At 49.5% G+C, this 13,643-nt stretch overlaps 6 protein-coding genes across 6 annotated transcripts; 4 read left to right on the forward strand and 2 right to left on the reverse strand.

Annotated features, from left to right (window-relative positions):
* Positions 1-533: 533 nt before the first annotated feature.
* An12g02350 (uncharacterized protein) lies at positions 534-2,258 on the forward strand (the record flags this gene model as incomplete). The annotated part of the gene is made up of 4 exons (XM_059750740.1): positions 534-637; positions 690-725; positions 782-1,142; positions 1,281-2,258. 4 exons carry the CDS (start codon positions 534-536, stop codon positions 2,256-2,258), a joined length of 1,479 nt encoding a protein of 492 aa, XP_059601806.1.
* A 395-nt stretch (positions 2,259-2,653) lies between these two features.
* An12g02360 (uncharacterized protein) lies at positions 2,654-4,176 on the forward strand (the record flags this gene model as incomplete). Its single annotated transcript, XM_001395281.1, has 5 exons — positions 2,654-2,761; positions 2,820-2,997; positions 3,071-3,647; positions 3,728-3,871; positions 3,927-4,176. 5 exons carry the CDS (start codon positions 2,654-2,656, stop codon positions 4,174-4,176), a joined length of 1,257 nt encoding a protein of 418 aa, XP_001395318.1.
* A 1,734-nt stretch (positions 4,177-5,910) lies between these two features.
* Positions 5,911-7,183, forward strand: An12g02370 (uncharacterized protein; the record flags this gene model as incomplete). The annotated part of the gene is made up of 2 exons (XM_059750741.1): positions 5,911-6,304; positions 6,354-7,183. 2 exons carry the CDS (start codon positions 5,911-5,913, stop codon positions 7,181-7,183), a joined length of 1,224 nt encoding a protein of 407 aa, XP_059601807.1.
* Positions 7,184-7,458: 275 nt separating this feature from the next.
* On the reverse strand, positions 7,459-8,646 carry An12g02380 (uncharacterized protein; the record flags this gene model as incomplete). Its single annotated transcript, XM_001395283.3, has 2 exons — positions 7,459-8,327; positions 8,394-8,646. The coding sequence occupies 2 exons, from the start codon at positions 8,644-8,646 to the stop codon at positions 7,459-7,461; spliced, it is 1,122 nt and encodes a 373-aa protein (XP_001395320.3).
* Positions 8,647-9,679: 1,033 nt separating this feature from the next.
* Positions 9,680-11,169, forward strand: An12g02390 (uncharacterized protein; the record flags this gene model as incomplete). The annotated part of the gene is made up of 2 exons (XM_059750742.1): positions 9,680-9,793; positions 9,883-11,169. The coding sequence occupies 2 exons, from the start codon at positions 9,680-9,682 to the stop codon at positions 11,167-11,169; spliced, it is 1,401 nt and encodes a 466-aa protein (XP_059601808.1).
* A 176-nt stretch (positions 11,170-11,345) lies between these two features.
* Positions 11,346-13,126, reverse strand: An12g02400 (uncharacterized protein; the record flags this gene model as incomplete). Its single annotated transcript, XM_001395285.3, has 2 exons — positions 11,346-12,944; positions 13,016-13,126. The coding sequence occupies 2 exons, from the start codon at positions 13,124-13,126 to the stop codon at positions 11,346-11,348; spliced, it is 1,710 nt and encodes a 569-aa protein (XP_001395322.1).
* Positions 13,127-13,643: the final 517 nt, after the last annotated feature.

The following is a 13,643-nucleotide window of genomic DNA, read 5'->3' on the forward strand; positions in this document are numbered from 1 at the left end:
CGCGCGGCGAGGTCTGGCTAAACCTCATGGGGGTACAGGGCTGTTTATCTCCGCGGGGTGGTCCAAAGTATAGTGCTAATTCAGGTTTCCACCGTTTTACGTTCATAGAGTTGTGCGTAGTTAGTGTGGTCCAGACCCTGTGTTAGAGGCTGTCTTTTAGAGTCGTTTTTCTATTTTGGGCGGGGTGGTGAATCATGTTATAAGATTTGGATACGGTTTGACCCTCTTTGCGATTGAGTGTAAACAAGTCAGAAGATGCTGTACAATATCCTGCGTAATTTCCAGCACTGTGAACCAATTGATGGCTAGTTGGTTTGCGTATAAGCTGATTAAAGGCGATAGCGCTCACGTGATGCGATGTTTAGCCCCCAATGGCGCCCGCAGCCTTTCGGGAAACTGTCACCTGCACGTTGGCTGATCCGGAAATTGTGCTGTTTGACTTTGTGACTGCCACATCTAACTGGCTGTCCCATCTGAACGAGTATAATCTGTGCTCAACTGGTCTTTGAGATCCTTTTTGGTCGTCCCCGATCATGTCGCCATCCCCTCAGGAGCTAGCTTCAAGGCTGAATCAATCTGGTAAACAACGACAGAAGCGATGGGTCACTAGGACTAGAACAGGGTGCATCACTTGCAGGTATAGAAGTTCTTATCATTCTCATGGGTGGGTGAACTTGCTGACTCGAAAGAATCCGGCATATTAAATGCGACGAAACCAAGCCGAGGTGGGTAGAATCCTTTCATTGATTGAATAGTACTCATTGGCAGATGGATAATATAGTTGCCAGAGATGCACATCCACTGGTCGGAAATGCGATGGGTATCAAGACCCCCGCGCTAAACAGATTACCCGCCGCAAAAGCAAGAGGGCCCAACCAGATGGTCTGCTGCAGATGCCCTCTGCGTGGAGCTTTATTGGTGGTAAGCCAATGAATCATGAACATTTTCACTACTTTGTAGTTGTTACTGCTCCCACCTTGACTGGCTACTTCAACTCGGGATTTTGGTCCTACACGTTGCCCCAGGTTTCATACTCCTATCCGGCTCTCTGGCATGCTATTACCGCGCTGGCTTCTTTGCATAGAGACTTCTTGGAAGATGTGGCGCCACTTGCTATTACACAGGATTGTAGTACGGTCAGGGTTCGTTTTGCTTTACAGCAACATACCAGGTCTATACAATCCTTGAGGGAGTTGATGTCCAAGCCGTGCTTGACGGTTCATGACAAGATGGCTGTTCTAGCGACCTGTATTATATTTATCTGCCTATTAAGTCTGCAGGGGTTTCACTCTCAGGCCATGGCACATGTGGCCAGTGCTATGGTCCTATGTCAGCAGTGGAATAGAGAGTTCCAGACCCATTCCCATGCATCTGAGACTATAGCTTCCGTCATACTTCTTCTAGCCCAACTTGACAGCCAGGTCCGCCATATCTTTGCAATTCAAGGGTTAACTGTCCCATGGACTACTGAGTTTAAGTTACCTGCCACTGAAGGGTGTTTTACGTCCCTTGATGAAGCACACGTCTCTCTGGAGGTCAATGTCAACAACCGCGCATTGAAGCTTTTAACAAGCGGCATTGATATCTCTGCACCTGAAGCGCTTGCCAAGAAGGAATATTGTCTTCATGAACTTTATCGTTGGAACTCGAAAGTGGAAACATATATCTCCGTTTCACAGCATGAAACGGACAACACAGCCGTGAATGCTCTCTACCTGCGCCGCTTGTACGCCAAAGTAATGCTGTCCTTGGACCCATCCAAAGGCGAGCTAGCACATGACGACTTTATCGATGACTACGCGCAGATGCTTGACCTGGCAAGCAGAATCCTCGAGAGCCTGAACAGCCCTGTCACGGAGGAATTCGATCCCGGTTCGAGAAACGCGAAACAACGGCACTTCAGTGTAGAAAGTACAGTGACAGAGACCCTGTTTCTGATCGGGGTGCGTTGCCGTGAACCGACGATACGAGGACGGGCGCTTGAGCTGATGAGGCTCTACCCACGCCGCGAAGGCATGTGCGGGACGATGTTAGCTCTGAAACTCGGAGAGACGCTTGCCGAAATTGAAGGGACAGCATGTCAAAACGCCCCACCGGGTTTGTGCAGCGATGGACCATGGGTATGTGCTGATCATCGGGTGACAAAGATACAGTGTAAAGATGTCTCTGATCGGAAAGTTGCCGTGCTGATGAGAACAGCTGGAGAGGAAAAGCGCGGTTTCGAAGGGCATTGGTTCGTCTTCCATAAGACATGGTAGCTGCATCGTTCGTTCCCATTACTTACTAGGTAGAGAGCGGCATCATTTCTACTTACAAGGATATAGAAGGATTGCTCTGAAGTATACCTGTTTCAGGATAAGCGTCAATTGATATTTAGGAATCCATGATTAATTAGCAATCCAGTCAGTTATCAGGTGTTGATAACTATCTATTGATGCTATCGGCACTATCGGCATTCGGCCCGACCGAGGCTTGATTATCTGGCCAGCTTATCAGGGTTTATCGGGTTTATCGCCTTCGCTTTCCGCTCGTTTCCCCGCAATTCCCCGCTCGCGATGAGGCACGTATAAAGTCAATCAACAGCCCCCAGACAAGGTGCTTAACGGCAATCCACTTAGGGAGGAGAAATATATACATACAGAAACCGTTTACAATGGCTCAGAAGACACACAACTACCCCCTCCAATCCACCGAGGTGATCAACGAAATAGGCAAAGTCATCGACGATGCCAGCGAGGAGCTACGCAGGCTGAATCTCGAGGTCATTATTCCACCTTCCGATCTACTTCGAACAACATTGACGGTTACAAAACGACTAGATATTCAATAACCCCGAGATCGCATTCCAAGAAGTCAAAGCAAGCAAGTTACTCTCCGATTGGCTCGAAAACCGCGGCTGGACCGTTCAACGTGGCGTCTACGGGGTCCAAACCGCGTTTGAAGCACGATTCTCCGTCAAAGAAGGCGGTCGAACCGTATGCTTTAATGCAGAATATGGTATGCTCTTACACAAATTAGCCCAGAGGAAACAACGACAAAACAGACTGACCGTCCACCCCACCTCCAATAGACGCTCTCCCTAACATCGGCCACGCTTGCGGCCACAACCTAATCGCAACCTCCGCCGTCGCCTCCGCCGTCGCCATCGAACACATGCTCAAAGCACACAACCTCCCCGGCACCGTCGTCGTAATGGGAACCCCTGCAGAAGAATCCCAAGGCGGAAAATGGCTGATGGCACAAAACGGTGCGTGGAAGGGCTTCGACTCCTGCGTCATGACGCACGGCATGCCGGATCACAGCACTCCAGTTTGCTGCACCAAGGCATCGTGGAAACTGCGCGCCAAGTTCTATGGCAAAACTGCGCATGCGGCAGCGGGACCATGGACGGGGAGGAATGCATGCGATGCGATTGTGCAGGCATATAATGGGATTGCGCTGCTGAGGCAGCATATCCAGAAGAGTGAGAGTATTCAGGGGTGTATTCTGGAGGCGGGCAAGGCGGCGAATTTAATCCCCGACTATTCGGAGGGTGTGTTTAGTGTTCGGGCCAAGACGGTTAAGGAGGTTGAAGCGTTGAGGGAGAGGGTCGAGGGGGTGTTCAATGGGGCAGCGGCAGCGACGGGGTGTAGGGTTGAGATGAACTGGTGAGTTATCATTCTCCTTCCATTGATTTTATATGGCTTGTTTTTGTTGAAACTGGTGATCGTGATGCTAATTGTTGCAGGTTTGCACTCTATGAGGACGTCGTGACAAACGATACTCTTGCGGAGCAATACAGACAATACATGTTGCAGCACCTGGGCTTGCAACCAGAGCAGATGGTACCTTTAAAGGAAGCCAGGACAGTGCACGACTCGGCAGGAAGCTCGTAAGTTTCTCTTCCCTTCTCTCTACATATTCAGCCGAGGCTAACTACACTACAGCGACTTCGGAAGCTGCTCGTACATCTGCCCCGGCATCCAGGCCATGTTCGACATCAAGGCACCCGATATTCCACACTCCGTTGGTTTCCTCGAGTCCGCAAAAGGCGATGTGGCGCATACGGAGGCGCTTCGGGCCGGAAAGGCCAATGCGCTCATTACTCTGGATGTTTTGACGAATGATGATTTCGCTCAGAAGATGAAAGATGAATTTAGGGCGGCAATGAAGGAAGCAGGGCGGTTGTCTGAGTGATTAGGCTATAGTGGAAGGACAGTGGTCTTTAACGAATAGCTGGGATACCATTACGCGTCACATACCATGTAAGCAGCTACCCGATTTGGAGTGCAGAATATAGCACACACCCCACACCGCAATTGAATCGAGGTCCAGGAGAATACGAAACATTTGAGAGAAATTTGTTTCTGTTTAAGTCGGGCAGTCATTACTTTCCGATCACCCAAGTTTGCGTAGAAAGGACTGTATCGGCTTAATGGCAACCGTCGTTAATAGCTGTTGCTAGTTTACCTATAATGCTTGTTGGTTTTGCTTTTGCGGATGATTGGTAAGCAAGTGAGTGTCGACTGAGTAGACTTAGTCATAGCTTTCAGGCGTTTTCTACCTTCTGTCTGCCTTTGGTCGTAGACCTAGTTACTAGACTTTGCAGTGTTCGAATACCATCCTCTACAACATCAATTGTAGACACTTTTGCGTCAGGCACTTGTTCACCGTTAATAACCGGAAAGAATGCTGTGGTGGAATGGATCGCCAAGCAAGCCTTAAAATTTGTCAGCAAAGCTTGTATTGTCACATGACTTTCAGCCAGCATTGTGAGGTAATAATTATAAAATGACTTTGGAAACGTTGTAGTCCTTGGGTGATATCAAGTCGTGCTGCATCTCGCTCTATTGGAGCAATAGAGCCACACTTTCCTGTGAGGTGACGGGAGCAGCTTTTATATGATACCCTACCCGAGAGGGGAAGACAGAGGATGAACAGAGGATTCATTGCCTAAAGCCGCGACAACCCATAATTCTTGTAAAACGTTTCTGGGGTATGGGCAAGTCATGGCTCGAAATAGCCAGAAATATGTATACCACAAACAGAAGCGTTCAAAGACTCTTTTAGCTGCATATTTGTAAACTGTGTCGAGGGATGCTTTGACTGTGTCACCAAGGCAGGTATTTATTTCTTATACATTATCTGCGAAGATACTATGCACATCGTTATCTAGCCAATCGCTCTTATGTATCTTTGGGGAATGTACAGCCTTTGGTATTGGGCTATCTCTTTGGGCGCGCCGAAGTCCACCTCGGGCCACAGCGCTGTTATATTATACACCAGCCTGTCAGCTGTCGTTGAGGACATGAAAATCAGAACTGTTCCTGATAGTCCTGCTGATATTGGGAACAAGCTCTTTGTATTTACTTGGTTATGTAAGATTGCTATATCTTATGTACAGGCAAGACTTAACATCTGACAGACTCGCACTTCCACTGTACGGCCAAAGAAGCACATATCTACTTGTGGTCTGCGTAAGATGTCTTCGGAGGTGGTTGATCGGCAGCCCCTCGACAAACGCCATTGTGTAAATCTGGGTCAAATATAATCATGAGATCACTTGGACAAAGGGATCTCTTAAGAACAAAGATAAAGTGCGTAGGCTCCCACATACCAGTCTGATCGACACTGTATAGGTGAAGATCTTATCTGGCTCCTGCAATGGCAACGCCTAGTGTATCTATCGGCAGTCATATGTTACAAGGCTTACATGCCCAAGTAAGAAACTGAGGCATTCGCGGCGTCTGTGGGTGATTGGTAATCAGCCCACCTCGCCCTACATGCTACGACCCTGGGCTGATCACTTGGGCAGAAGGAAAAGCCTCTCCACCCCCATAACTTACTACCTGAGTCCTCAAACTCTGAGAGATCCATTCTGACCGTCTGCTTACACATATTCACAGACTCAGATATCTTCCATTATCCACAATGCATACGACCGAGAAGATACCCAGCTTCCTATCTCGCCGGAAACCCAGCAATGATTCAGAACACGTACCCCCACCACCCGATGGAGGAGTCCAAGCCTGGACCCAAGTCGTCTGCATGCACTTCGTATTCTTCAACACCTGGGGGATCACCACTAGCTTCTCCGTCTTTGAGCAATTATACACCAAAACCCTACCACAGTCAGCATCCTCTATCTCCTGGATCGGCAGCGTCCAGGTATCTCTCCTGTTCTTCCTGAGCGCCCTTGCCGGACGCGCAACAGACGCCGGCTTCTTCAGAGTCATGTACCCACTCGGGGTCCTCCTCCAGCTCGTGGGAATCTTCATGCTCTCTCTGTGCAAGACCTACTGGGCAAATCTTCCTCGCTCAGGCGGTATGCATGGGTCTCGGCAATGGACTTACCTTCAGCCCCGGACTTTCAGTCATGTCCGCCTACTTCATGAAAAACCGAGCCTTTGCAGAGGGCTTGGCTGCGTCTGGTGCAGCAACAGGGGGTTTGATATACCCCGTACTCATCAACCAATTGCTCTATAATCACCAGATAGGCTTCGCATGGACAATACGCGCAGCAGGACTTCTCATGCTAATTACCCATATCTTTGGCCTGGTTTTCTTCAGACCCCGTCTTCCACCCCGGACCACCGGCCCTCTCATCGAACTCGGCGCATTTACCGAGCCGCCTTTCGTCTTCTTCACCTTATGCTACTTCTTCACCTTCTGGGGCCTGTACTTCGCCTGGTTCTATCTTGGCACCTTTGCCCGAGACCGTCTCGGCATCGCGGATACACAGAACCTGCTCCTTGTGTTGAATGGAGTCGGCATCGTCGGACGTATCGGGCCGAGTATAATTGGTGATCGATGGACGGGGCGATTAAACATCTTGATCCCCATCACTCTTTCATGTGCGATTCTGATGTTTTGCTGGATAGCCGTCAGTACTGTTGCAGGGCTGTATGCGTTTGTTGTTGTGTATGGGCTCGTGGGTGGCGCCGCGCAATCGGTGATCCCTGCGACGGCGACGACCATGACGCCGGATATCAATCGGACGGGTACAAGGCTGGGAATGATCATGAGTATTGTGGGATTTGCTACGCTGACTGGACCGGCTATTGAAGGGGCGTTGATCGCTACTGACGGGGGGAGGTATGTGGCGGCTCAGATTTTTGCGGGTGTGAGTATTCTGCTGGGCGTGTGTGCGGTTGCGGCGGCGCGGGTGGCTAAGGCTGGGTGGGGGTTGGATGTGAAGGTGTGAGAATTGCTGTAAGTGGGCGGTTGGATTGGTTTGGAACTGGATGCCTTGCATTTTTAGTTCTGGCTGGGGGGCTGGCTGAGAATGTGGAATTCTTTCTTTCGTCATTGTCGGATCAACGGTACCTGTTGATAAGCAAATCCCGACATTATCTGAAAGGGTGGAAGAGTGAATGCGGCTATACATGGAAGTAAATAAAAACAGATCAATTTGGTAGTGAAATAAATATCGTGGTATCATAAAGTTGAGCGCCAGAACTTTGCTGCAAGGAGAGAACCTCAATTCCCAATGAGTTGTGAGAGCTTTGCCTTCCAGTCCTGAACAAGCGCCTGAGCCTCCGTCGTCTCATGTCTCGAAGTTTGTAGTTCCGCATTTAAAGCTTCGTTTCTGGCCCGTAGCTCCTGGATCTCCTTTTTGGCATTCTCCAGTTGAGTAGCCGTGGCTCGCAGTGTTTCCATCTCTTGTTCTGAAGAACGTCGATAGTCCAATTCTCTGCGTAGAGCGATGATACTGAGATCGCGAATTCTAATAGTTTGATTATATTTTGTATTCTCGCTGCGTAGCTCCTCAACTTCCCTCCTGAGGGATTCATTCGACTCGAGCTCTCGGTATAGAACCGACAGGGCTGTATCTACTTCCGTTGGCAGGTTTGTATACCGAGACTTGCGCTGACGTCGCGGTCGTTGGGGTGTTCCGATATCGTCTGTGGCTTCATCATCATTACCAAGGAGATTATATAGCGGTTTGGGGACAGTAGAGTCGCCAGCCGATATATCCTGTCTATCACCCGTTCGAGCTTGCTGTACTGCAGAGACACCTGAGGGTCTGCCGGAGGTGCTAATATGAGAGAGTGTATTTGACGAAGGATTTGTGCCTGAATCAAGCACTGACATAGCCGGAGCTGCAGCAGATGCGGAATCTTCCTGTTCTGCCGGCGGTGGTGAACCCGGTGGTGTCAATGGAGGAGGAGTGGTATGCCAACCGCGCCGGACGCATATGGGACAAAAGAGTGAATCTCGGGAATCGCGCAGAAAACCTGCTGGAATACAATCGGCATGGAAGGCGAGTCGACAGGTTGAACATGGCTCGAGCCTTCCCCCAGCCGCTTGACAAATACGGCAGTAACCTTCGTGTGCCGATCCATTTTCTGCGCGATATGAGTGAGCACCAAGGGCGACTTAAGGAGACCGTAGACGGAAAGGAATGCACTTACGCCTCCATTCTTTGTATTCATGTATCTGGGTTCCAAGGGATTGCTTTTCAACCGCAGCAAGGGTGTCAGACCATGACGCGATTCGGGGCAAGAACAGTTCGTCAGGCTGGTTGAGACTTCCCTGTGTCACGCGTTGACGGCCAGTCCTTGTCGGATTGGTCCTTGGGGACTTCACTGGGGATGAGCGAACGGAATGTCTTTCGCCTTGTGCAGCACGCGCAAGACGTCCTGTGCGTGTTTTTCTGACGGCCATGAGTTTAGTTAGAGATGTGATCAATGTCCTTAAACCAGATTCCTATGGGTAGTCTTGGTGAATGGGCGGTTGGAATTGTGCGGAGGCTTGCTGAGTCAGGTTGAAGGAGCTGATGACAAAATTAACTCCTTTTTGAATAGACATGCTTAGATAGGTTTATCATGAAGGAATAATAAGGCCTTGGGGCCTTGTGAGCTAATGCGCCTAATGAGCGTACTATCCAAGAGCCTAATTTATACATGAGAGTATGTCTGGGTTTAAGATGCGTCGATGTACTGTCCCTTCCAACAGTTGCAGTCTTCCTGCTCAGTGATTACATTATTTACGTAATCAAGAATCTGGTACGGTTGTTTCCTATTGTTGAAGCTTGCGAGACAACTGTCTAAGTGACCATACTATAGTCAAAATATGTCTAAACCACAGAAAGTACACCCATTTTCATCTTCTTTCTCCAAAGGACCGCGCCTCCTGCCGTCAGGCGCAGTTCTTGGCGCCTATTCAAGGGCCGAGTAACTTACTTGCGGAATGACATTGTTTTTGTGGGTCTTATAGATTCAATGATCATCTTAGCCACGCGCTTGGACGATATTTAAGAGTCAAGTTTAACAGTGTCAAGATCTACTACCTCCTGTTGTACTGCAATTGGATCTAGCTTCAAGAGAAATGATGATATTCCAACAACCTCAGGCAGAACTGTCAGAACAGGCGGTGTGTCATTCTGCTGGCAGTACGCCCTACCTTAGCCCAGAACGGCAGGCGGGGTGATGACACTCAGGCTGATAAGCGACTGGTGAGGCTGCGAGCCATGGGTTGCTTGGATCGCTTTCCACCTAATAAGCTTTCCTTGTTCTCAGATCTACATCTGGCTTGGCATATGATACGCCTATGGAAACCTTGTATTGATGATGACCAAGCGAAGAAGAGCATCGGGACCAAGATCGAGGACAGGGTGTTCCACTTGCAGGTACAAGCCGGAGCATTGGGCGCCTAAAAAGCATCTTCCGGCTAACCAGCTCATCATGCAGAATTCGACATGTCAAGTGCGATGAACAAAAGCCCGAATGCTATCAGTGCAAGCGCACGGGGAGAAAGTGCGATGGATACAGTGAATCACGTCCAGGGAACAACCACCAGCCTGTCGTCCCCAGTAAGCCAATGATGACCGTCGACCATCGCATGGTCCTTCGACCAGGAACACAAAAGGAGCGACATTATTTGTACTTCTTCAGCTCACAGACGGCTCGGGCGCTATCCGGGGTATTTGAGTCTGATCTCTGGATGCGCCACCTCCCCCAACTGAGCGAGTGTGAACCTGTCGTCAGGCATGCCACGGCGGCAGTAAGCGCGGCCCATGAGCGGGCGCTTGTGCTACAGCGAAATCCATCATCCACTGCGGACCACCGAGCCGCTAATGATCGCTTCATTATATTTCATTATAATGAGGCCATTCGACATTTGAGAACCTATCTTGTTTCGCAAAACCCTAGAATCGATCTTCTGGTCATCACATGTTTTCTTTTTGTGTGCTTGGAGATGCTGAATGGTAATCACAAGCAATCCCTGGACCACCTCGAAGCGGGCCTGAAGATAGTTCAGAGCGTCATAGGAAGACTGCAACCTCTAGGAAGTAAACTAAATGCGACTTATCATGAGTTATGGAAATTAAGTCTTCGACTGAACATCCAGCTCGCAATGAACGGACGGCCAATGGTTGCCCTTGATATTAAGCCAACATATCCCGAAGTGAAACGCTCAGATGGAAGGCCCGTTTGGTCGGATATTTACTGGGCTCAACACGCACTCTATAAGCTCATGAACAAGACACTCATGTTCATCCGTTCTGCAGGGCACGAACGCACAGATCGCACACACTTGATGCCCCAACAGTCGGAGCTCAGGAAGGAATTTCAAACATGGAGAAGTGCCTTGGAAAACTATGCAAATGAAGCAGAAAACTCCCGAAAAGGCGACCGGCGAGGTCTGTTCTTCTTGCGTTCGTTGTATCTTGTCTCTTGGATATGGACGGAAACATGTCTGGCCAGACAGGAAACGGTCTTCGACAACTATAATTCTGCTTTCGCGGAGCTCGTCCACTGTGCCGGTCAAGTCATTGATCTTGACGATGCCACCGACCGCAAGTCAACGAATTGCGCACCGGATATCTTCACTCTCGAAACACGTATTGTTACAGGGCTGTACTATACAGCAATTAGGTGCCGGGATCCGATCATCCGTCGGGAGGCTATCCGGCAGATGAACAGATGTACCAAACAAGAGGGTCTATGGAATAAACATATTATAGTTAAGATTGCTCAATTGGTGATGGAACTGGAAGAAGCCAATATGTCATCGCTGGACGTACAAGAAAGAGTTCCGGTCGACAGGGACCGTATATATGAGACAGTCATTTCGTGTACGCAGGCAGAAAACCTTCGAAGTACTCGCCAAGTTATCCTGCTTTCGAAGCCTAACGGACCAGATGGCGCGTGGCTAACTAGGGTTCGATTTGTGGACTGGGAGTAGGAATCATGATATGCTTGTCTTGAGCTGACTGTTCAGATTCCTGTACTGCATTGCGTGAGCTGTGTCAGGTATTCATGACAGCTGTTACCAAATATTCGATGGCCGGTTAGTTATAATGTTGTACGATGCTTAGAACTATGTCCAGACCACTTTATGATATAACAATCACGCGCTTATTAATGCCAGGAATCGGGCGTGAGCTCTCGCTTAACCAAGTACATACTCTCGGGCCACCACATTTCGCTACTGTCAGCCAACTGGGAGAGGACATTCTGTGTTTTCATCAAAGAGATGACTTGGCTGAGCTCCCACTGTCCAATATTACTGATCCACCACACCCCATCCAATAACATGACCAAAACCAGCCAATGAGCGAATATATCCATAGCCAGGATATGTATCGGAGTGACCATTAATGGCTCCCTGGTTGCGGATGAAGCCGGTAGTGTTGTACTCTCGTTCCTAGCTTCTACAGTAGGAGAATCCAATACCGATCGCACAATGTTGAGAAACTCGGTCGGAGCCTTGTTCAAAAAAGACATAATGATACGTCGGAGAATTTGCGGTGCCTCCATAGACGTGACACTGATCATGTATCGAGCCACCCATGGTGAGACACCACGGGGACATCCAAACATCGAGGTGTGCTGAGTATTTGGAGACGCTGTGAACACAACCTTCTTCTTAACACTTGCCCCTGGCGATAGCGCTGCTGATGCACAGCTCTCCAGGATATTTATGGTTTCCAGTAATGCGTGAGCCCGTCGCTGGCCAATCGCGCTACATAAAGCAGAGGAACGCTGCTCTGCAGTTGTGCGTTCTGCTCTCCTACGAAGATTTCCAAGAGCTCGATTACAGGTAGATGCAACGAGCGGGAGGAATAAGCTCTTCGTTTTCGGAGATGGACCGCCTTGCGGTGATGAAGGACTTGATGTTGTTCCATGGGACTCTGATCCCGTATCCACCACCGTGCTGCTGGAAGGAGTAGCGTTAACAATATCATGGAGTATAGCACTAGATGCGGTATGCGCTGCGCGTGTGAACGAAATCCACTGCGAATGTTGCGGCAATAATTCTTTCGGCAGCCTCTGTCCATATTTCTCAGCTGTGGCTGCCAGACGGACACGAATGGAGTGGCTGGCCGATGCGTACAAGACCATCAATGCTGCATTGGCGAGGACGTTATCGTAGGATTCGGTTATTTGCATCGTGGCTTGGATGTGGCGGAGAGATGCCGCGTGATGGCGTTCGGCTAACGCAAGGAGGTCATTGATCTCTGTTAAGGTCCGTGTGTCGAGGGGTCTTTGGGTGTTCTCATTTGCTATGTCGTGGCATTTGCATGCTGCTGCCAGGCTTAGCAGGGATGACATGACAGCCTTGCATTTGAAGGCAAGATTAGGTACTCCGACAGCCAGAGCGTAGAGATCGAGAGAATCGAATGGGATCGTTTGGCTAGTGTGCGAGAGGTAATGAGCTAGGAGATTGAGTTCGGTCGCGTTGAGAGGATCCGGGGAGGGTAGGTCTAAGCCGGGTATATCTTCCTCGCCATTTGATTGTGGCGAAAGGGGAAGTTGACCAATGGAGGGAGTGATAGGACCCGATGGACGATCGCTCGAGAGCCGCCTCGATGTCAGTTCGGATCCAGCGAATTCAATCTCCGAGTTCGGGAAACCCGTCGGCTCTGTGTCCGATTCGCTGGTATTCGGACGGTGTTGATATTGACATGTGTACGAGAGTCTGGTGCAACGTGAGCATTTCGGTCTGGCTTCATCGCACTGGCGATATAATCAGAATGATTGGTCTGAAGCGTATAGGATGGAAGCACAGCATATGCTTCGTGTAGTACCTTCTTGCGTAACTGCTTGCATCTGAGGCAGCCATTACGGGACTTCTCATGTGACTTGCGCAGCCTATATCCGGTCGCTTGGAGATCTGAGAGCGGTTTATTCATGGCCATATTGCTGACGACACGCTAAGCTACAATGTTGGACCACGCAGGTTGGGGTTCTTTCGCGGAAGGGCGGTTGGGTCGTATTAGTAAAGATTCCTCAGGGCAAAATTGAGTTTACTCAGCCTCATAAGTGGAGATGTTGCCCGTGCAGAATCATCGCTCTAGTATTTGTCAATAACGGGTAGTCTAGCGTGAGGCTCTGCTCGATAGAATAACCATGAAACTAGAGTTATTCAAAAGTTGACCAGCTGTGAAGACAATAATCGGGCCCTGGGATGGCTGCGCCAAGGAAGTTGGGCAGTGACGGTACGAACTGCCCCCACCTTGCCAAGATGCATGGCCTCGAGCAGGAACTACGCCTCTCCGCATAAGACCCTGCATCAACACGAGGTGATGGTTATATTGATGGATGAGATATGCGGCGTATTACTAATACGCCCGGGTGGCCGTGCCCAGACAAACACTGAGCTTGGCGACAACTTTGTATGGTTCGGAGACTTGTGGCTGTGATATGTAGATTTGG

The sequence above is a fragment of the Aspergillus niger genome, assembly GCF_000002855.4.
Source record: "Aspergillus niger supercontig An12".
NCBI classification, from domain to species: domain Eukaryota; kingdom Fungi; phylum Ascomycota; class Eurotiomycetes; order Eurotiales; family Aspergillaceae; genus Aspergillus; species Aspergillus niger.